This window comes from Acomys minous (genome assembly GCF_964271855.1).
Source record: "Acomys minous genome assembly, chromosome: 19".
NCBI lineage: Eukaryota > Metazoa > Chordata > Mammalia > Rodentia > Muridae > Acomys > Acomys minous.
Genome location: NC_140499.1, coordinates 60804145 through 60827360, shown reverse-complemented (window position 1 = coordinate 60827360; position 23216 = coordinate 60804145). Strand labels below are relative to the sequence as shown.

The following is a 23216-nucleotide window of genomic DNA, read 5'->3' as shown; positions in this document are numbered from 1 at the left end:
AACTTTGCTGCTCTTGCTCCCACTGCTCTCTTCTGGAATGAACCAGGATGGAGACCCTGCATTAACTGTCTGCCCCCCCACCCCCCACCCCAACTCTGTTCCTCTTTTCAGGCCTGTCTCGCAGCCACAAAAATCTGGAACCTGGTGTCCTGCCCATGTGGTGAATGCACGCACGGCTATGGTATCTGTTTTAAATTATCCATTAAAATAAGTACAGTCCTAGGGGAAAAAAAAAGTACAGTCTTGGAATTGGTTGGGTGGAGTAAGCTGAAGAAAGGGGCTGAGAGGAGGGATTTCAACAGCCCCTTTTTCCAACTGTTTGGGTTCAAACGGAAAAAGGGTGGGAGATGGGCGGGGCCAGTGGCCCCTGGCTTCTATTCTTGGCCTTCTCTTGAGGACTAAGGCTGATTGCTTAGATACAAAGCCCAGTGCTTATTTTGGTGCGTCCCCCCCGCCTTGCGTTTTTCAAGACAGGGTTTCTCTGTGTAGCTTTGATTGTCCTGGAACTCTCTTTGTAGACCAGTCTGGCCTCCAACTCCCAGAGATCCACCTGCCTCTGCCTCCCAAGTGCTGGGATTAAAGACGTGTGCGCCACCGTGCCCAGCTCCAGTGCTTGGTTTTAAAGCCAGAAATATAAGGGAAGCGCCTAGGTTCAAAAGGGCCCTTGATCTTTGCCCCAAACTTGAGGGCATAAAGTAATTCTTCAAGCCATCTAAGAACCCAGACTTGCCTTCGACATCCCACTGTCCTGGCATACTGAGATGCAGTCCTGAATGGGCCGCCCATCCTGTGCGTGGGGGAGAGGTGACTCACTATTACTGATGAGGGAGGGGGAGCCAGTGGTGGAAGAGGGAAGAGGGGTGAGTCACAGATGGGCACCGTCCTCAGCCCTCCCCCCCCCCCCCCCACTTCCCTGGCTCCATGGCAATGCCTGGCCCTCTCCCTCACTGCGCACCTAACTTCCCCCTGGTCCCTCACCACTACCCTTTGCTCACCCACTCTCATTCCTTGGCTCTACCCTTTACCCCAGAAGGCCAAAGGCAAGCTTGGAGCTGAAAGAGTTGAGTAAGCTGGAACCAATACTGTAAAGCCCCAGGCCAGAAAGGAGTGTTCAGAAGAGGGTGAGGCTTGGCAGTCCTGGCCCCTCCTCACCATACCTGCCCCCGCCCCCTTTGGGTTTGGAATGGCTCCTTTAAGAGCCGTGGATCCGCCCCCTGTAGAGGAGGGCCTATTAGAGCCTGTGCCGGGCTGTCAGTGACTCAGTGTTCGCGGGAACGCAGCCTCAGCTTCAACACCAGCCAACCCAGATCCCGAGGTGCGCCAGCGCCCAGCCCAGATCTCCACGCCTGCCAGGAGCGAGCTTAGAGCCAGTCGCCGGCTCACCGTGCCCCTGAGCAGCCTCTGTCCTTCTGTCTGAGTCCCGCACCCTTCTCGGGACCCCCTGCCCAGCGGGCAGCACTGCCACCCTGCCGGCCATGGAGACCCCGTCCCAGCGGCGCGCCACCCGCAGTGGGGCGCAGGCCAGCTCTACTCCGCTGTCGCCCACTCGGATCACCCGGCTGCAGGAGAAGGAAGACCTGCAGGAACTCAATGACCGCCTGGCCGTGTACATCGACCGTGTGCGCTCCCTGGAGACGGAGAACGCAGGGCTGCGCCTTCGCATCACCGAGTCCGAAGAGGTGGTCAGCCGAGAGGTGTCCGGCATCAAGGCGGCCTACGAGGCCGAGCTGGGAGATGCCCGTAAGACCCTCGACTCTGTGGCCAAGGAGCGCGCCCGCCTGCAGCTGGAGCTCAGCAAAGTGCGTGAGGAGTTCAAGGAGCTGAAGGCGCGGTAAGTGAGGCCCGGCTGGCCAGCCGGCACCAGGGAGGCAGCAGTCGCCGGTAACTGGCCATCTAGTCCCCTCCCTCCCCGGAACTGCCTCCCGCGGGTGACTGGCAGTGCCAAGGGGAATAGTCAAGACAGGACACAGAAGGGAGGAGGGGGGGTCTCTGTGACAAGGTGGGGGATTATGAAGAGTGGCGGGGGCATTGGGACCGACTAGGGTTGGCGACAGGCCCTCACTCTGTCAAGGTGGGATTTTACAGCCCTTTGGAGCCTGGGGGATGGGCTCGAGGAAGGTAGAACTGGCTCTACCAGGCCTTGGAACTCCTGGCACCCGGGACACATCGGAATGGGTAAAAGGGTTTTATTAGAACTTTCTTGGCAGGTTTGGCACTTTGCCAATTTTGGCCAACGTGGCTCTGAACACATGATGTCCACTAAAACATAGCTCCCACGCTGACATTTGTCCAGTGGTACTGTAGAGGGGACCCCAGGCAGCATGACCCCTTCCTCAAAGGCTCGGTTAGCATGGCCTTCTCCTGGCTCTTTCTAGGAGTGGGCCATGTCTGTCTGAGACTTTCCCTAGACTCGGGCCCACCAGAAGCACACCAGGAGATCTTCTCCCCCGCAGATCCCACAGCCCCTGACCTGCCTGGCCTAGGAATACAAGGGAGGGCGGCGGGCGGGAGACTGGGCACAGAGGCTAATGGCTCCGGAAATTCTGTTATGCCAGGGTCTGGGGCGCCTCAATCCCTGCCCTCTCTGCTTGGTGACTTCAAGGTCTGGAAGCTCCGTCCTTTCCTCCCTCAGCCAGTGAGCCAACTTTCATTTTCCTAGCCAAGCCAGACTTAACTTTGGCCCAACTTCTCAGCTGCAGAGGTCTTGATCTGGCCTTATTAAAAACTGCTGGAATACAATGACTTTTTTTTTTTTTTTTTTTTTGAAAACTAGCCGTTAGGGAGCTTCAGGCCACTCCCACCTCACCCATCCCAGCCCCACCCTACCCCACCCTACTTGACTCCACCTTCTTTCTAAAAAGGCCTCCCAAAGCCTGGAAGTTGGGGCCTTTCCTCCTGGACTCCCGTTTGCTTCTGCGTGCCTCAGTCCTTTCTTCTGTTGTAGGCTCAGGCCAAAGAGCATTGGAAGCACTTGCAGATACCTAAGGGGCTGGTAGCTTTGACTTCTCTTCCTCTTTTTTTTTTTTTTTTTTTTTTTGCTTGTATTATCTTCTCCCTAAACCCACTGTGCATCCGTGGTTGGTCATTTCACTCCTGGTGGTGAGTATGGCAAACCCATCGCCACCGCAAGTGAGAGCGGAAGTTGTCTAAGCAGATGGGTCTAGCCTTTTTTCCGGCTGTAAGGAATTACCTAGCCTTTCTTCCATCAGGGATATGAACAGCTTTATGAAGAAATATAGGAGACAAGTTAGAGGAGCCCCCAGTGAGCTACCTAGTTAGTGATCCAAGCCGGTTAAATCAGCCACCAAAGCTCTTGGAGCTCTGTGGAAAACGCGTGGAGCAGATCTCAGGACAGCATTGGGCGGAAACAGGGGCCAGCAGAGTCTATAGCTTCTTGTCCATCTAGTCACGTCACTCTGTATTTTCTGTCTCCCAGAGCAGCTGTCCAGCCCTGGGACACCAGGTGGTGTGTGTACACATGGGGTAGGGGGCCGGGTGATGTGTGGACTTTTTATATTTAGCCACCTGCCTCTCTTCTCTACTGATCCTCACTGAGGAGGCTGGGCTTCCGGGAACGGGGGTGGATATACACACCTGGGGCCAGGCTGGTGGGGTGGGGTAGACGCGAGGGAACTGAGATGGGGTGTCTGCGGGGGGGGGGGGCGGGGAGGGGGAGGGTCCACCGTAGGAAGAGACATGACTTCTGCCCTTTTGGTGGCTGTTGAGCTCGGGCTTGAGGTGGAGAAATGGCCTCATTGAAGTTTAAGGAGGGAGAAAGGGATTGTCCGAGCCTTTCCACCAGCCTGGGGGTGGGGGGCAGGTGATGGGTTTAATGTTTAATTAGAGTTCAGAGTTCAGGGTTGGCTTGGAGTTAGCTTGACACAACTGTCTGTGAGACCCTGTGACAATCTATGGCACAGCATGAGTCTCTCAACGGCATCCACGGGGCCCCTTTTCCAGCTGGATTGTAAATTCTGAGAGAAGAGAGAGAAGAGAGAGAGAGAGAGAGAGAGAGAGAGATGGGGGGGCGCTAAATAACGCCCTCCTTCCTCTTTCTCCCTCATCTAAGCTGGGAGAAGGGGACAGTGGAAGGCAAGGGAAGGCTCACCCCAGGCTTAGCGCTGGGTAAAGATGACTCACATGCCGCCCTGCCCTGCTACCCTAGTGGCTTTAGAAGAGATGGAGGGAGACAGGGTGTGTGGACCACAGATGTCTCACAGGGAAGACTATGTCTGCATCTCTGTCCTCTCTGCACAGCATCCTGGGCTCCTTTTCCAGCCTCCCTCTTTAGGTTTATTTGTGTGTGTGAGTGTGTACACACACATGTGCCACAGTGTACATGGCAGAATACAAGTTGGGGAATTCTTTCTTATTCTCTTCCTTTTCCCTCTTCTTCCTCCTCCTCCTCTTCTTTTCTTCTTCTTCTTTTTTTCTATTTTTCAAGACAGGGTCTCTCTGGGTAGCCCTGGCTGTCCTGGACTCGCTTTGTAGACCAGGCTGGCCTCAAACTCACAGAGACCCACCTGCCTCTGCCTCCTGAGTGCTGTGATTGCAGGTGTGTACCACGGCCCCTGGCTATCTGATAGTAATTCTAACAGACAGGAGGCAGAGGCAGGAGGATCGCCATAAGTTTAGGTTAGGCTAGCCTAGCTTACAGGGTTAGTTAGGGCTATATAGGGGGACCCTGTCCCAAACAAACAAACAAATGATGCAGGCTGTGCTGTGTTTACCACCCAACTCACTGCTCCCTTGCTTAGTGCTCAGTACTCTTTTCTTTCTTCTTTGTGAGGAGTGACACAAATGGAGGTCAGAAGTCAGGGCGGTGTGCAGGAGGTGAATCTCTCCTTCCACTGCACAGGCCCCAGGGGCGGAACTCAGACTGTCAGGCTTTAGTGACAAGCGCTTTTATTCACTGAGTCATCTCAACAGCCCTCCCTCAACAAGCTATCTTTTATTTTTCTCTGAGCCTATATATATATATATATATATTTTTTTTTTTTTTTTTTCAAGACACAGTTTCTCTGTGTAGCCTTGGCTGTCCTGGACTCACCTTGCAGACCAGGCTGGCTTCAAACTCACAGCAATCTGCCTGCCTCTGCCTTCTGAGTGCTGGAATTAAAGGAGTGCGCCACTACCACCCGGCTGGTCTTTAGGTTTTTTTTGTTTTGCCTGGATATCTGTACATGCACCACATGCCATCTGGTGCCTGTGGAGGTCAGAAGAAGGCATCAGATTCCTTGAACCTGGAATTGGATGGTTGTGAGCCACCATGTGGCTGCTGGGAACTAAACCCTGGCCGTCTGCAAGGACAAGTGCTCTTAACCATTGAGCAGTCTCCAGGCACTCCCCGCAACTTTTTCGGTTGTTTGCTTGTTTGTGTTTTGAGAAAGGGTCTCATTTTGTAGCCCTGGCTGGCCTGGAATCCTAGATGTAGTTCGGGCTAAAATCTGCCTGCTTCTGCTTTTGGAGTGTTAGGAATAAAGACATGTGCCACCACGCCCACCCGGCTGTCTCCTACACTTTTGAGAATGGATCATGGGTACTAGAGAGATGGCCCGGCAGCACTTCCTGCTCTTCAGAGGACTGGAGTGCAGTAGCCAGCACCCATGGCCAACTCCAGGGGATCTGACACCTTCTTTTGGTTTCCACAGGTCTGTGGGCAACCACACAATACACAAACACACACACTTTTTTTTTTCCGAGGTGGTTTCTCTGTGTAGCCTTGGCTCATTTTGTAGACCAGGCTGGCCTCGAACTCACAGAGATCACAGAATCCCAAGTGCTGGGATTAAAAGTGTGTGCCACCACCACCCAGCTTCACATACACACTTAAAAATAAAATAAAAAAAGACTGAGCCAAGCACCGTGGTAATCCTAGCACTCAGGGAGACAGAGGCAGGTGGATCTCTGTGAGTTCGAGGCCAGCCTGGTCTACAAAGTGAGTCCAGTACAGCCAAGGCTACACAGAGAAACCCTGTCTGGACACCCCCCCAAAAAAAACCCCAGCAAAGATGGGTAGAACTTGGAACCAGGATTTTGAACAGGCACTGTACATATGAAATTAGGATGGCAAAAGGCCTAGGGTGTGGCTCTGTGGCACAGTGCCTGCCTAGCACACCCAGGCCCACTGTTCCATCCCTGTTACTACACACACACACACACACACACACACACACACACACACACACAGAGCACACAGAGTATATTGGGTTGTAGGTAAGGCTCAGTGGTCTCTAGTACTTAATTTGTGTATGGTAGCACAAGCTTGTAATTCCCAGAGCTTGAGAGGCTGAGGCAGGAGGAGTGTGGTGAATTCAAGGCCAATCTGGGCTATACAGAAACCCCAAGTGTGATCGGAGCGTGCCTTCCATGAGAAACTGTTGGAGTGACGCTGGATCAGAAGCGGGCACCATTCGAGACCCACAACACAGAGGCAACTCCCCGTCCCTCATAAGGCCTTCCTGCTCTATGCCCCCTCCCACCCCGCATTGGCATGCTTCTGCGACCCCAGTGCAGAGAAGCAGGGAGGTGCAAGCTTAAGGATGTGGAGGCTGTGCTCACAGGAGCAGCACAGGCTGCAGAACAGCAGAAGTTTGTCCCATACCCGGAGGGAGGAAGAGTCAGGATGTGAACTTCTGACTTCCGGTGGCTCTTCTGTTAAACCTTCTCTAGCATGAAAGGCAGGTTGGAAACCTAAGTGAGGTGTAGTCCTGCTGCCTAGAGGTCCCGCTCTGAGGCCAATGACATCTTTGCCTCCATCTGTAGCTGGAAAGCCCCAGAATGTTGCTAGGCTATATACATCATTAGCCAGTAACTCTGGAAGCCTGGTGAGTGTGCCTTCAGTCTTGAGGCCTGGGGTGGGAATTAGCTGCCTGGATTAGGAGGAGGCTGTGCATTTCGCCAGAACTGTTAACATTGACAGAGAGAGGTGTCTCAAATCTTGGGCCTTGGAAAGTACTTACGGAGCCCAAGGCAAACAGAAAAGCCATTCCTCACTAGGGTCCCCTGACTGCTTTCCCATGGCTTCAAGAGGTCAGTGACACTCCTGCATACTGCTCAGTAGCTCATTGTCCAGGCTGAAGGCAGGGACAGCTGGGAGGACAACTGGGAGTAGATGCCTTCACCTGCAGCTGCGCCCTCTGCTCCCCTTACAGCCTCCTCCCCCCAGCCCTGCGCAGCTTTAACAGCTGTAGCTAGACATGAGACTGTCTGGAGGCCCAGACATTAGGATGAGTTCTGTCCTCCCCTCCTTGGTCCCAGTAATGTACTGAAGGTGACAGGGGTGAAGTGCCAGCACACAGAGACAGCATCTGTTATCTCTCAGTAAGATGTTCCGCCAACAAAATGACATAGTGTGAGGTCACAGTTAAAACAGCTGGGGCCCACGGGGCTGGAGAGACGGCTCCTGTGGTTAATAGCACTGTCTCCTGCAAAGGGTTCACCAAAGGACTGGAGTTCAATTCCCAGCACCCACATGGCAACTCACAGCTGTTTGTAACTCCAGTCCCAGGGATTCTGACACCTTCATGCCAGTGCACATAGAATAAAATTAAATAAATCATTTTTTTAAAAAACCCAGCCTGAAGCTGGGCAATGGTGGCGCATGCCTTTTATCCCAGCACTCGGGAGGCAGAGGCAGGCAGAGCTCTAAGAGTTCAAGGCCAGCCTGGTCTACAAAGTTAGTCTAGGACAGCTAAGGCTACACAGAGAGACCCTGTCTTAAAAAAAAAAAAAAAAAAAGAAAGAAAGAAAAGAAAAAAGAAAAAGAAAAAACTCAGCCTGTGGCCCTCAGTGTCCCTAGCTCTAGGTTCACCCTTGTCCCTAAATTGCTGCGTGACCTTGGATTAATAACTGCCCTCTCTGTATTTTCCTAACAGAAAAAGAGAGTTAGATCTCCAGTGGGTACCTTGGGTTTCAAAGTGGTACAGTGACCCATAGAGTGAGGGAAAGTCCTCTAAATACCACACGAGAAGCAACGAAACAGCACAGTCAATTGGGGTAGAGTTAATAGCCAGCGCAGGTTTTTTTTTGTTTTTTTTTATAGAACTATTTCCCACAGCGGTAGGATGAAAACCACTAGTCTCCTTCCTGTTTCTCAAAGAGCGCTTGTTGGAAATGGTTAAGTATTATGACATTACTGTCTTGGCATGGGCTTTGTTTTCACTGCTGTTGGAAAATGAAGTTCATTTCAGTTTCTCTACATTCAGGACAATAGAAAGGACCCTATCATATAGCAGGGTAGCCTGCCCCTGGCACTGACAGGGGAGGCTCCTGGGAAAGACAGGACTGACCTCTCCAGCTGCCAGGGTCAGATCTCACATGCCAGGAGCTAGTGGGTGGTGCATTGTGACCCCACCTGCTCACCTGCCACTCACATTGCTATCCCCAGGGATCTTTGGCCCATACAAATCCCTTAAGAAAAGGGACAGTATTTGAGAAGGAGGCACACCCTACCTTACTGTCCGGTTATAGGACAAGAAGCCAGAATCCAGCCGGGCAGTGGTGGCGCACGCCTTTAATCCCAGCACTCGGGAGGCAGAGGCAGGTGGATCGTGTGAGTTCGAGGCCAGCCTGGTCTACAAAGTGAGTCCAGGACAGCCAAGGCTACACAGAGAAACCCTGTCTCCAAAAATAAATAAATAAAAAAGCCAGAATCCTGCCTGCTGAGACTGGAGTTCATTCTGGCTGGGATCCTGAGCCCAGATCGGGGAGCTGAGTCATGGTGGAGTGTAGGGTTCGGGGTGCATGGGAGCCCCGGAGCGGTGGCCTTTCCTTGAAAATGTTATCAAGCCACGGCAAAAAAAAAACAAAACGTCATCTGGATTTGGTGGGGGACACGTAGCATCTCTTTAGGGCCATCCCAGGGGCAGGGCTTCTGGACAGAGTGGATGATCGTGAGGGTGCTTATGAAAATGGAAAGGGCTTCCCTTTCTTCCCGAAGAAGATGACCCCCCCCCCCACCTCTGCTAGCTGGGAGCACGGTGTTGCCTCTTCCCAGGTTTAAGTGAAATGCAGTGAGACCAGTTCAAAGCTTTCCTCTACTTCCTCTCTTGACTTGGGGTGAGGCTTGGACTCTCTTCTGGGATGGTCAGGGTTAATAAGTGTGTGCCATCAGAGGGAGGGCTAAGAAGTCCAGGGTGGTGGCTTTACATGCCTTTAATCCCAGCACTTGGGAGGCAGAGGCAGGAGGCTCTCTTGTGAGTTTGAGGCCAGCCTGGTCTACAGAGTGAGTTCCAGGACAGCTAGAGCTGTTACACAGAGAAACCTTGTCTCGAAAAAACAAAAACAAACAAACAAAAAACAAAACAAAACAAGAAGTCCCAAGTGGTCACTGCTGAGTAACATTTTGTGAGGGATCCCTGCCCTTCTGCCCTCAGGACACTCTTCTTAGGCCTTCCCTCCTTATCTTTCTTCTTTCTTACTTTTGTCTGTCCCCAGGCCCCACCCTGACATTTTTGTGTGACAATGCAAGCTTGACTTCTGAAATATTAGGCTAGAAAGATAAGAAGTTCAGTTCAGTAGGGGACTGAAAGGAAGGCAGCCGTTTGTGAAGGGCCGGGTTGCTGGGTGTCTAGGACCCCTGTGCTCTGGCCTGCTCCGGGCTCCGGGCTGCTCCTTTGTGCCGTGCCACGTTGATATACCCAGCAGCTGTGACTCAGGCCTGGCCCTTTGCCAGGCCCAGTGCCTCTGCTGGAGTGGTGTCTGAACATGTCAGCAGGTCTCCTATCGTGCCCTGGGCACCAGACTCTATCCCAGACTTTCCCTCCTCCTGGAATTAGGGCTTGTCTTTGTTTGGGGAGTCGGGGGCAGGGGGCAACTGATATCCTTGCTACTCTGGAAGTGGATCTGAAAAGCCTCAGATCCCACCCAGGCCTGCTTAGCAGTCTAAATGAGGAAGCCGAGCTTTGCCAACCATGGGCATATGTGCTTGCATGGGGACACTAGGGTGGTCCATACTGTGGTGATTACTGTGTGCCTGTCTTTCTTTCTTTCTTTTCTTTCTTTTTTTTTTTTTTTTTTTTTTGGTTTTTCGAGACAGGGTTTCTCTGTGTAGCCTTGGCTGTCCTGGACTCACTTTGTAGACCAGGCTGGCCTCGACCTCACAGAGATGTGCCTGCCTCTGCCTCCTGAGTGCTGAGATTAAAGGTGTCCCACCATTGCCCATCCTTAATCCAGAGTTTCACAGGGGAGGTTTTGGAGACAGCTCAGGAGACTTCTAAGTGTCTGGAACACTCTTCCCTCCAGCTCAGCTCCTCCCTTGCTTAGCATGCCAGAGCAGGGCTGCCTTCATCCTGCCAATATTTGAAAGTGGTCACAGACCCACAGACCAGCCAAGAAACCAAGTGTAGTGGACAGTGTGGTCGTCTGGAGTCCAGGAGCGGGTGTCGTGTTTGAAGGTGGTCAAGGGTGGGAGATTCCTTAGGCCTCCGTCATTTTGACTGGGGTCTCCCAGCCACACGAACTGCACCGCCCCTGTCTGCATCCTCCGTCTCCTCTTTCTGTCCCTTCACACTCCCAAACTCTCTTTTTGTGCTAGGAGTTGAACCCAGGAAGTTACACCCCAGCCTGCACCCCATTGTCTTTGCCTTGTCTCTGTCTGTTGTAAGTGCACTCAGGTGACCTGGTGGGTAGGTTTTTAGTGAAAGTGCAGAAGTTAGTCCAAAGGTCAGTCACCAAGCCCCGAACACCTGACCTCTAAGGTATTAAGGGGACGTACAGGAAAGCCAATGATTCCCAACTGGTAGAACCTGGGCTGAGGTGGAGCGCAGTTAAGTTGTCGAGAATGGGTGGAGCAGCTGTGGCAGGTCAGATATAGAAGAACGCTTTCTGTGTTTAATATGCAGCACATGCATCATTCATGTCTACACAATTAAGATAAAGAAACTGCATCGTTAATGGGGGGTAAGGCGGGGAGACAGGGCCTGGGAATGTAGCAGGGTTTGGGCTGATCCCAGCCCTCAGAAGGTGGAGACAACGAGTTTAAGGTCCTCCTTAACTACTTAGCAAATTCGGGGCAGCCTAGGATACCTGAGACCCCGTCATGAATAAAAATTAATAATAAATAAGCCGGTAAGGGTCTAGGTCGTGCAAGGGCTTGGGCAGGGTAGGACCGTAAGTTAGCGAGGTCAGGGGGTTGCTGCCCAGGAGGATCTCGGGGAAGCACCTCAGCACCCAGCTCTGCCACAGGGGTCACCGGAACTCCTGAGGGCGCGAGGCCTCGCTCTGTCAGGCCTAGCCATGGGGAACGCCGAGGGCCGGTGAGGCTGAGGGCGGGCGGGGCGGGGCGCCGGCCGGGTCTGTCATTCCCCCTCCCGCTCCTTATTTTTAGCCCCGTGTAGAGTCTGAGCGGCCAGACCGTCGTCGTCCCCCGCCCCCCCCTCCCCCCCGCAGGACAGGGGCGGAAATGCAGGCCACTCCCTCTGGGCTTAGCTGTTGCTCCCGGCAACCAGGCCAAACAGGCCGCGCGGCTTCCATATCTGGCGTCTGAGGTGGCTGAGGAGGATGACTCAGTAGGCGGGCCAGTGGCTGGCCCTGTGCCCATCCTGCCCCTCTGCCACTGCTGCCTGTCTTTCCTAAAGCAGCCCGGGGACCCCAGCCTTGACGTCCCCCCACCCCACCCCACCTCTCACGTGCGTCACACTTAGCTTGTTCCTGACTGCTCTGCTCCCCTCCCCCACGCCCTTCTTTGAGCCAGGGATGCCCACTGGGAAGACTTAAACCGGACACCCAGCCCTTCTGGCCCCTGGAGGCAGCGGGGATGCAACCACTCCTTTGCTCACACAGCACAGAACACTCTCATGGCACCGAGCCTGGGACAGGACATGGGCAGGCAGGGTCTCACGGCCCCCTGAGAGTGTGAGACAGCTTCCCACCCCCTGTCCTGGCATTGTGGGTCTGAACATGAGTCACAAGAAGAAGCCCAGGCTCCTACCCCTTTCCGGCTCCCCTGGCCTGCCACACCCAGTCCTCCGGACCAACCCAGCACAAACCCAGCTTTCCCACTACCACGCCCAGTGGGCTGGGGCTGGCCCACACCTCTAGGCAGACACAGAGGCCTAGTCCTGTCTGGTGTCCGCGTGGCCTGCCGGGGCTGAGGCCTTCCCCTAGGAAGGAGATGGTGTTTGACAAAGGACAGCCGTAACTCAAAAATTGTTTTCTCTCTTTTTAAAATCTGTTTCAAATAACGTTACTTAAACACATAACGTGTGTGTGTGTGTGTGTGTGTGTGTGTGTGTATATATATATATATATATATATATATATATATATATATATATATATTTTTTTTTTTTTTTTTAACCTGAGTGCTTCTCTGTGTAGCCTTGGCTGTCCACTCAGAGATCCGCATGCCTCTGCCTCCCTAGTGCTGGGATTAAAGGTGTGGCCCATGCCCAGGGAAATAAAGTTTTTTGGTTTTTTTTTTTTTAATTGGGAAAGAGAGAGAGATGATTTGCAGAGCAGAGTGGTGCGCAGAGCAGAGTGGTGCATGCCTTTAGTCCCAGCAGTCAGAAGGCAGAGGCCTGAAGAAGAGAAGAGTCTGGGTTCTGGTCCCTTCCCCCACAGTTTCTTAGGAAGCACTTGTGGCTCTGTCTACAGAGCTCCCAAGGTCTGAGTCATGAGCCCACGGGCGGGCGATAGTGGCTTCTCCTACCCTGATGGGGGAGGGGGGGCTCCCATGCCTGACTAAAAAAAAAAAAAAAACCACAAAAAGTCTTCCTTGATTCCATCTGCTTGAGGTTTCCCTCAGCTACAGGGTGTGTCTCGGTCCTTTGATGGCGTCTCTTCAGTGCTGGGTAGAGCGCTGGAAGGAAAAGGGAGGGAAGTGGAGGCAGCTCCCTGGCTTCCATTGAAGGCATGTGCTGAATTGGTACAGAAGTCGGCTCACCGCGGGGCTGTGGCTGGCCCTCTCACAGCCCTTCTTGCCTGTAACCACATAGCTATAAACATCAGATGAGTTAATACTGTCATCGGCGCAGCGGTGCCTGGTGTACAGTAAGTAAGGTCATGACAAGTATTGGCTGCTAGCCACGTGGCGTGCAACAGTGTTTCTGTCCGTGGCCAGTCACATATGATGAGGGTGCCCAAAACTTTTATCTGTCATCTGTGATGTTTGGTGATTAATGATGATAATCATCAAAGTCCTAAGTCCTCACAACGCCATTGTTTACATGATACATGGCTGCATCCCAGTACAGCCAAGGACAAGGGAAACCCTGGGAATTCCCCCACCCCACCCCCCACCCCATGTCCAAGGAGGCAGGACTAAGAAATGCCCTTGAGGCTTGAGCATCCTCAGCCCAGCTAGGGGTGGATTTGTTGGAGGGGATCTGCTCTTCCCCTCCCGGCTTATTTCTACATTGCTCTCCACACCTGTGATTTGGGGGTGGGGGGTGGGGGGGTGGGGGTGAGGGGGGGGACAAGACTGACTAGAACACACGGCCCCTGCAGCTGTTCGCTCCATGGTTGACTCCGGCCATCGTCTGCATCTCACTTTCCTCATCTGCAAGAGGAGATTGAAGGACTCACAGCTGGTCCTCCAAACTCCCCACATCACCAGCGGCAGCCCCCCACCTCCCCACTCCCCCCACCCCCGCCCAGTGCCTTCAGGGTGGAGAGGCCCCTCTGGGAAGCCCCTGCCAGCCTTGGAGTTGGCCCAAGGAGCTCAGAGTCTGTGTCTGCGACTTGCTTCGCCCGTGTTTTTTCTTCGTTTTCATTTCTCCCCTGCCTGCAGCTGCCTCTCGGCTTCGGAAAAGTTCTGAAGTCATGGAAAGTTGGGCTGTGCTTCTCGCCAGGGCCGGGCCGGATGGCGGCCAAAACCCGAGCTGGGTTTTGACTTTATTTTTAGCTTTTCGTGCTAAGATGGAGGAGGAGGAGGACTAGTGTCTGGTTCTGGGAGGGCCTCTGCGGGAGAAAGACGCCATTGCGTTAAATAACTTGTTTTGCTGTGTGGATGCAGCAGCACACCGCCCAGGGAGCAGCCTCCGGGACTCTGTACTCTTCCCTGACCCTCTGTTCCCCCTCCCAGATGGGTCGAGCCCAGGTGGAGAGTGTGACTCCTTGAAATCTCCTAATTGTCTCCCCCTCTGCAGTGTCCCCAAGTCTGGTCTTTTCTCTCCTCCTTCAGGGTAAATTCCTCCTAGGCCTGTAATTGCTTTGAGCTTTTGTGGCTGAAGAAAAATGTTGCCAGGGTTGCTCTTCCTGGAGTGGGTCCCCTGCCTCACTTCCTCACCTATTGCCCTTTTTAACCTTGGGATGAGCTTGTACGCCAGTGCTGGCCTAGTGGAGGCAGAGGCCGGAGGCCAGCCTCGGGAGTTGGTCCTTTACCTTTCATATGGTTTGTTTCTGCTAGGGTGATTGAACTGCAAGCCTCTGGGGATTTCCTTTCAGCCTCCCATCTCACCTTAGAAATACTGAGGTTAGGGTTGGGCACGGTAGTGCATGCCTTAATCCCAGACCTCAGGAGACAGAAGCAGGCGGGGATCCCTGTCAGTTTGAGGCCAGCCTGGTCTACAAAGGGAGTCCAGGACAGCCAGGGCTACACAGAGAAACCCTGTCTGGAACACTGCGACCCCCCCCCCCCCAGCTCAGTTCCTCATGCCCCCTGGTTTTCCTTTTGCTGTGATGGGCTCCGGCTGAGAATAATGCTGCCAATGGCTGCTAGTACCAGGCCCTTGGGTCTACACTGCCCCACCCAGGGTCTTCTGCTCCCCACCTTCTCTGGTATTTAGGAAGGGATTGTGTCTGGAAAGTTCTCAGGCTTTCCAGAGATTTTCAGGAATTCAAGACTTCTCCACTTCTCTAGGTCACTAGCAGAAAGAATCAGGAATGTGGGGGAGGCAGAGGCAGTCTGGGGCGCTAGATAACTTCGTCTACTTGAGGGAGCTAGGGCTGGGGTGGGGCTCCAGACTGGAGTTCAGGGGTATTAAGACTAAACCTCAAGAAGGGAAAGGTCTCATATTGTCCTTATCCTCGGCCCTGGTCTCTCTAGCCAGACTTTCCCCCAAAGTCCCACATGGGCAAAACAGATTAGACTAATTTGAAACTCAAATTGAGGAGAAGGGATGGTGGTGGTGTGTGTGTGTATCTAAGGCACTCCCAGGCTGTTTGCTCCAAGGGGGAAGCAAGCTGAATGGGGAACCGGGTGGAGCCCAGGGGAGGAAAAGGTTAAGGCCCTGTGTGGGAAGGGGTAGGAGACAAAGGTGGCCTGTCTGTTTCAGAGGGAATAGGAGGGGAGGAGGGCCCGGCATTCATATCATCCGATCTAGCTTTGCCCTTGGCCCCAGGCACGTTCCTGGGCACTGAGTCATGGGAAGGGTAGAGAAGCAAGAAGGGGTTTTTGGGAAATCCTAGGGGAGGTGAGAAGCTAGCCCCAGCAACTGGGGGATGCAGACAAACCTAAAGTAAGGATGCCCTCTGCTGACGGTTGCGAGGTCCGCTCTGCAGCCCGGCTCAGCCACGCGGACTCCCGAAACCTGCTCCTCTTCTCTTTCCTAGCAATACCAAGAAGGAAGGTGACTTGCTGGCTGCCCAGGCCCGCCTCAAGGACCTGGAGGCTCTTCTCAACTCCAAGGAAGCTGCGCTGAGCACCGCTCTCAGTGAGAAACGCACGCTAGAGGGCGAGCTCCATGATCTGCGGGGGCAGGTAGCCAAGGTAGGCCACCATCTGGGCCCCCCACAATGTCCCAACCCGATGAATAGACACCGACTCTTCTTCCTTCACCTGCCCTTGGGAGGTGTGTGGTCTGACTCAGCCCCAGGGCCAGTCACCTGTGCAGCCGCATCTGGCTGCTCCAGAGCATTGAGTATTGCTCATCCTTCTCGGCCACCTAGGAACAGCACAGCGAACTCCAGCAACCCACAAAGCAGTTCTGTTACACTGCACAGTGCACTATGCCCAGCTCTGATCCCTCCCCTCCTGCCTCCTCTAGACAGCTCCGACAGCTTCAGAGGGAAAAAACACTGAGGCCATGACAGAGTACTGGTGGCTAATTATACCTAGGTGTGGGTCAGTACTGCTTTGTGCGTGTGCAGTGTCTGTCACTTTCAAAGCACTCCTCTCTCCCTCTCTCCGCTCCTCTAGTTTCTCACGTTGCATGGCAGGGAAGAAGTTAGTGACACAGTCTAGTGACTCCAAAGCCACCGCTGGGCTCGGCTCTTCCAGGCCTACCGAGCCGCCTGGACGTTCCCAAGACCAGTGCCGTAGCTTGGTGCTTCCTGCGGGAACTTTCTCTAGGGGAGCTAAGGCTGTCTCCTCCTGGTCTCGCCCCTGATTCTTGTATCCTGCCCCTGCAGCCACTCATGTACCCCCCCCCCAAAACTCCATTAGCTTGCCCTTTGAGTCTCAGGTCCTCCCAACCCCGGCCGTCACCACCACTTTGTTGTCTTCCTCCTGGGCCTGCTACACTCTCTGTGGCTCTCCTTCTCCTTCATAGTGACTGCTGTGTTGTACCGAGAAATGGAGAGCCTAAGTAGGGGACTTTATTATTGACTTTATATTTTGTTGGTGGTGGTTTTTCCCACTCATTTATTTAAAATTTGTGGGCCCTAACATGCCACAGCATACATGTTAAGACCAGAGGACAGCTTGCAGGGACCTGTTCTCCCTAGGGATAGAACTTAGGTTGTCAGGGCACCCTTCCCTGCCGAGCCATCTCCCAGGCCTCCATTTTGGTTTCTCAGTGCCACAGCTACCCTGGGTAGTCACTATGAGGACGTGAATATTCTTCCCCTCGTGAGCAGGGACGGCCATCACTCAGCTTCGTTGGCACTCTCCCCCTGACCTTGGCTTTCTTCCTCTCAGCTTGAGGCAGCCCTTGGTGAGGCAAAGAAACAGCTTCAGGATGAAATGCTGCGGCGCGTGGATGCTGAGAACAGGCTGCAGACCCTGAAGGAGGAGCTGGACTTCCAGAAGAACATTTACAGCGAGGTGAGTACCACGCCGTACGTACCCGAGAGCTGACTAGAGACCGCTGGACACTGGGCTAGGAGAAGGCTGCCCTGTCCTGTGGGGTTCAGGCAAGACGGGGCGTGTGGACTTCCGGGCTCAGCTTCTGGGGAGCCCTTCCGATGTGCATTCCTGTGTCTTTGCCCAAACCCTTCCAGGAGCTGCGTGAGACCAAGCGCCGGCACGAGACCCGGCTTGTGGAGATTGACAACGGAAAGCAGCGGGAGTTTGAGAGCCGGCTGGCGGATGCCCTGCAGGAGCTGCGGGCCCAGCATGAGGACCAGGTGGAACAGTATAAGAAAGAGCTAGAGAAGACATACTCCGCCAAGGTGCCGGCCTCACCCCATCCTCTCCCTGGTGCTGCCCCAGCGGCCTATCCTACCCATGCTGGATGTGCCCTGAGGATGGGCGGATGGTAGCAGGGAGATTGGGTAGCCCAGGACCTGAGGCTGCAGCAGTGTTGCCAGGTCCCCACCACCAGCTTCCTCTTCTAACGCTGTGTACTTCCTGCAGCTGGATAACGCCAGGCAGTCTGCTGAGAGGAACAGCAACCTGGTGGGGGCTGCCCACGAGGAGCTCCAGCAGTCCCGAATCCGCATCGACAGCCTCTCGGCCCAGCTCAGCCAGCTCCAGAAGCAGGTGATGCTCGGTTTGCCCCCTCCCCGCCACAGCACAGGTCCGAGCAGATTACTGAGAAAAGGGGGAGTGGAGGGGAAGAGGCCCCTAGGACCACAAGCCACTGTGGCTTGGAGTCTGATGTTTATCTGTGTTCCCCTTTCGCTTGCCTTGATCCTCAGAGCCTCTTGTGTTACCATCTGTGTATGGAAGGGTTTTTTTTCCTGCTAGTTTTGTGCGTGCTGGGGATTGAACAGAGGCCTTGTACATGGCAGACAGGTGCTTTACAAATGAGTCACAAACCCAGCCTCATTTCCTATTTGAAAATGGAGATTCCCTTGGCCTGCTTAGTTAGTAAAGTACTTGCTTATATCATGCATGAAGCGCTGGATTCCAGCCGCACAGAACTAACAGGGCACAGTGGTGTGTGTGCCTTCCCTCCCAGGCTGAAGTTTCTGAGATCCAAGGTCATCCTCAACTATGTGAGACCCTGTCAGAAAGAAAGAAAGAAAGAAAGAAAGAAAGAAAGAAAGAAAGAAAGAAAGAAAGAAAAAGAAACCCAGGCAGTGGTGACACACGCCTTTAATCCCAGCACTCTGTAGGCTGAGGCAGACGGATCTCTGAGTGCAAGGCCAGCCTGGTCTACAGAGTGAGTTCCAGGACAGCCAGGGCTACACAGAGAAACCCTGTCTGGGAAACAGAATGAAAGAAAGAAAGAGAGTCTTTTAAAAACAGAATGGCTGGAGAGATGGCTCAGGGGTTAAGAGCATTCATTGGCTGTTCTTCCAGAGGACTTGGGTTCAATTCCTGGTACCCACATGACCATCTGTAACTCCAGTTCCAGGGGATCCAACACTCTCACACAGACATACATGAAGGCAAAACACCACCAATGCACATAAAATAGATAAATCTTTTAAAGAAAATGGTGAACATTCTTGTCCTCCCCAACTTATAGATCTGTCCTAACACTGCAGTGTGAAATGTTACATGGGTCAATATTATTTTAGTTGGCTATGCTGTTTGTGACAAGAGGAGATGGGGTCTAGCCTCGGAATGAAGGGGGTCTCACTTAGCTGTTAGGGAGAGCTTCCTGGTCACTGGGTAGGCCATGGTGGCTCCAGCGAGAGCCTACAGATCCTGAGTGCTCCTGTGCCTTCCGGTGTGCCTCTCTTGATCACCATCAGCCCTTGGGCGCTCATCAGACCCTTGCCTTCCCCACCCCAGTTGGCAGCCAAGGAGGCCAAGCTGCGTGACTTGGAGGACTCGCTGGCCCGCGAACGGGATACTAGCCGGCGGCTGCTGGCTGAGAAGGAGCGAGAGATGGCCGAGATGCGGGCGAGGATGCAGCAGCAGCTGGATGAGTACCAGGAGCTGCTGGACATCAAGCTGGCCCTGGACATGGAGATCCATGCCTATCGGAAACTGCTGGAGGGCGAGGAGGAAAGGTGAGCTAGGAGGGGGGGTCAAGGGATGTTGGGGGGAGAGTGGGGGGTTGGGAGGGGTGAGGGTGGGGATGGGGTGGAGGGGGCCTAGCCTGCAACTGCCATGACTAACCACCCCCACCTTGTTTCCGCCCCCCCAGGCTGCGCCTGTCCCCCAGCCCTACCTCGCAGCGCAGCCGTGGCCGCACCTCCTCTCACTCCTCCCAGTCTCAGGGTGGGGGCAGCGTCACGAAAAAGCGCAAGCTGGAGTCCACCGAGAGCCGGAGCAGTTTCTCGCAGCATGCTCGCACCAGCGGCCGCGTGGCGGTGGAAGAAGTGGATGAAGAGGGGAAGTTTGTGCGGCTGCGCAACAAGTCCAATGAGGTGGGTGGGCCTCCGGGACACGGTCTGGAATCCAGTGGCCGGGAGACCTGGATTCCCGTGGAGGTCTGTCTTTCTATCTGGGATATCGGAGTGTGTCGCAGGCTTTACGTCTCTAAATTGTTGTGTGGCACAGCATACAGTCCTCACAGCCTCAGTATGACCCTTGAGGGGATAGGCTTTGAATGCCTGAGGTGGCAAGCCTGTCGTTCTTGTGCGTGTCTGGTTTGGTTTGGTTTGGTTTTTTGGCTCCCCCCTCGACCCCCCATGGGGTCTTGCCCAAGCTGGTTTTGATCTTTGGGATCAAGCTATTTTCCTGATTCAGCCTCCATAGTAGCCGGAACTGCCGGTGTACACTATGGCACCTACCTAGCCCACCCGAGCTCCTGAGTGAGATACGCCAAGAGCCAGGGTGAGCCTCCCTGTCCTCCTCCCTCTCCCCCACTTGCAGGACCAGTCCATGGGCAACTGGCAGATCAAGCGTCAGAATGGCGATGACCCTTTGATGACGTATCGCTTCCCACCGAAGTTCACCCTAAAGGCCGGGCAGGTGGTGACGGTGAGTAGAGGGGCGCTGGGACTCTGGGGTCGAGAAGATGGCTTCAGGGCAGGAGCATTAAGAATAAGGGGGCGGGCAGTGCCTGTCTGGGTGGTGCACTCCTGTAAGTCCCAGCACTTGGGAGGCAGAGGCAGGTGGATCTCTGGAGTTCGAGGCCAGCCTGGTCCACAAAGCAAATCCAGGACAGCCGGGGCTACACAGAGAAACCCTGTCTTGAAAAAAGAAAAAAGAATTAGCACGGTTCTTAAACCATATTTCCCCCAGATCTGGGCTGCAGGAGCTGGGGCCACCCATAGCCCCCCGACTGACTTGGTGTGGAAGGCGCAGAACACCTGGGGCTGTGGGAATAGCCTGCGTACAGCTCTCATCAACTCCACTGGAGAAGTGAGTATGTTGCGGCCGGCTGCTTGCTGGACAAGGCTCCCCCTGGTGGCTGTAATGGGAACCAGCTACCTTTCAACCCAAAGCGTCCCACACATTTAGAATCACTTTCCTGAACCCAAGTCCCCACTCAGTAAGCAAGCCAGAAGGCCCCCAGTGGGGTGATTGGTGGAAGTTAGCCAGTGAGTGTTGCTAGTAGCAGATGCCAGCATAAAGACAGCTGAGCTCTCAGCGCTGTCCTTCTGTGCGTGTGTGTGTGTGTGTGTGTGTGTGTGTGTGTGTGTGTGTGTATGCATGTATGCGTGTGTACGCATATTGCTTAGCCCCAGAATCACAGGTTAGAGCAAACAGCTTTTAGATAAGAGCCTGGGAAGATACTGGGTAGTTACTAAGGGTAGAAAGGCTACACAGCCCTCACCCCACTGACTCACGGGCCTGGGCCTATGTCCCCATAGGAAGTGGCCATGCGCAAGCTCGTGCGCTCAGTGACCATGGTTGAGGACGACGAGGATGAGGATGGAGATGATCTGCTCCATCACCACCATGTGAGTGGCAGCCGCCGCTGAGGCCCAGCCCGCACGGGCAGCCCTGCCAGCCTAGGGCAGCTCTCCCACCTCCATGCCAAAGTCTTTTCATTAAAGAATGTTTTGGAATGCCACTTGCTGCCCTGGCCTTTCTTCTCTCTCCTCCCTCTACCTTGAACAGGGAACCCAGGTGTCTGGTAGGGAAGGGAGTGGGAACCTTCTGATGGCACGGTGGGTGGCAGTGCACAAGGATCTGGGTCTGTCTCCTGGGAAGGGGATGGGAGGACAGAGATGGCCCCAGCCCTGCCTCTCTTCCCCAGTCCTCTGCATGCGTTCCTCTCTTGTCTTCTTCAGCCCTATTGCATGCTTCTCCTCACATTTCCCTGCACCAATGTGTTCTCTCCTTCCTGTCCCCTCACAAATTAGATTTCTCCATCTTTGGTCTCCCTCTCAGATTGCCCCATAAGTTTCTAGGATTCAGGAGAGAGCGAAAGCCACAGCTCTCTGTCTCAAACCCTTCCTGGCCATTTTCCCCCTGTCATGTCCTTCCTCCCAGCCACAGGCCTCCCAAGTCCCCGTCACTCTGGCTCTCTGGGTACAGACAGAGGCCAGGAAGCTACAGGAGCCCAGAGCCTTGGTGCTGGCCCCAAGCATCAATCCCTGACGGGGGCGCTGTCCTTCCTGAGCCTTGTCTCCCTTCCCAGGGCTCCCACTGCAGCAGCTCGGGGGACCCCGCTGAGTACAACCTGCGCTCGCGCACCGTGGTGTGCGGGACGTGTGGGCAGCCCGCCGAAAAGGCTGCCGGTGGCTCAGGAGCCCAGGTGGGCGGATCCATCTCCTCTGGCTCTTCTGCCTCCAGTGTCACAGTCACTCGAAGCTACCGCAGTGTGGGGGGCAGTGGGGGTGGCAGCTTCGGGGACAGCCTAGTCACCCGCTCCTACCTCCTGGGCAACTCCAGTCCCCGGACCCAGGTGAGTCAACGCCTTGCCTCTTCCCCCTACAGCAAGACACTGCTGGCTGAGCGAGCAGCAGGGCAGGACAGCCCATGGGAGGGGGATCCTCCCCCTGGCAGCGCCTCTTGCACCCTGCCCCTCCTGTCTGAACCCCCAGACTCGAGGGCAAGGCGAGGGCCAGAGTGTGAGGGTTGGGGAGACACACCCCCTTTGGGGGTCGGGGAGGGAGAGGAGGGGCCAGCCACTGCTGCTCACGCCTCTGCCTTCTCTTCTCTCTTAGAGCCCCCAGAACTGCAGCATCATGTAATCTGGCACTTGCCAGGCAGGGGTGAGGGCAGAGGCCACCTACTCTCTCCTCAGCTCCTCATGCGCACCTCCTGCTCTGCATCTCATGGGAGCAGGCCTGAAGCCAAAGAAAAACTTACCCCTGCCATTGGTTTTTGTTTTTGTTTTTTTTCTTCTATTTTTTTCTAAGAGAAGTTATTTTCTACAGTGGTTTTATACTGAAGGAAAAACACAAGCAAAGAAAAAAAAAAGTCTATCTCAATCCTAAGCCTTTCCCCTTCCTTTCCCTGTATCTGCCTTAAAACCAAAGGGCTTCTCCTAGGAGCCCAGGGAAAGGACCGCTTTTTATAGAGTCGAGATTTTGTCCTGCTGCTTTCGCTTCGCCCTCATCCTAGGACCCTATGACATGGTGCCTGAGAGGCAGGCATGGAGCTCTCCTCAGCAGCCTCCTCCAGACAGCTGGCCCACTGCCATGCCAGCTGCACAGAAAGGGGGTGCAGAGAGGATGGCCCAGAGAGGCCACGTCCCTCCTGGTTCACTACACTTAGCTGAGGCTCCTCTGCCTGCCTTACCCCCCTCCTGCCCCTCCCTAGCCTGGGGCGAATGGATTCTCCCAGGCACCTCTGCCATGCTTGCTTTTTCTATATTTTATTTAGACAAGAGATGGGAAGGGGGTGGGAGAATCTGTTTGAGCCTACTGCTTCCCAGCTTTACAGCCTGGTGGGCCCTGTCCAGTCACTGGAGGCCAAAGTCAAGTCGGGTACAGGGAAGAGTGAGAGAAAGGCTTGTGGAAAGGGGGAGAGCCTGCTGGGGCCAGCGAGAAGATAGAGGGTGTGCTGATTGGTGGTGACGGTAAACACTAAGGACCTCTACACCCTGTTTCCCATCTGCACCTCTGCTCTCCCTCCAAATCAATACACTAGTTGTTTCCATCCTGGATGCTGTGGTGTCTCTCTTTGTTGGGTGTCACGTGTGTTTTGAGGGGCAGACACATGCACGCACGGGTGCCACGTATTCACTGTATATCCAGTGCTAGCCAGCCTCCCCCTTATTAGGAAAAGGTGTGTTGGGGCTTCCGTAAAGATCAGCACATGTGGAGTGGAAGAGAGGCGTTCCCTTCCTGACCTTCATCTGCCCAGCCGCTCAAAT

General features: G+C 54.3%; 1 protein-coding gene across 1 annotated transcript; it reads left to right on the top strand.

Moving 5' to 3' along the window:
- Nucleotides 1–1226: 1226 nt before the first annotated feature.
- Nucleotides 1227–23004, top strand: LMNA (lamin A/C). The gene is made up of 12 exons (XM_084769886.1): nt 1227–1831; nt 15496–15652; nt 16802–16927; nt 17104–17274; nt 17459–17584; nt 18788–19008; nt 19146–19368; nt 19817–19924; nt 20189–20308; nt 20761–20850; nt 21534–21800; nt 22063–23004. Exons 1-12 carry the CDS (start codon nt 1476–1478, stop codon nt 22087–22089), a joined length of 1992 nt encoding a protein of 663 aa, XP_084626012.1. The 5' UTR covers nt 1227–1475; the 3' UTR covers nt 22090–23004.
- The last annotated feature ends 212 nt before the right edge of the window (nt 23005–23216 follow it).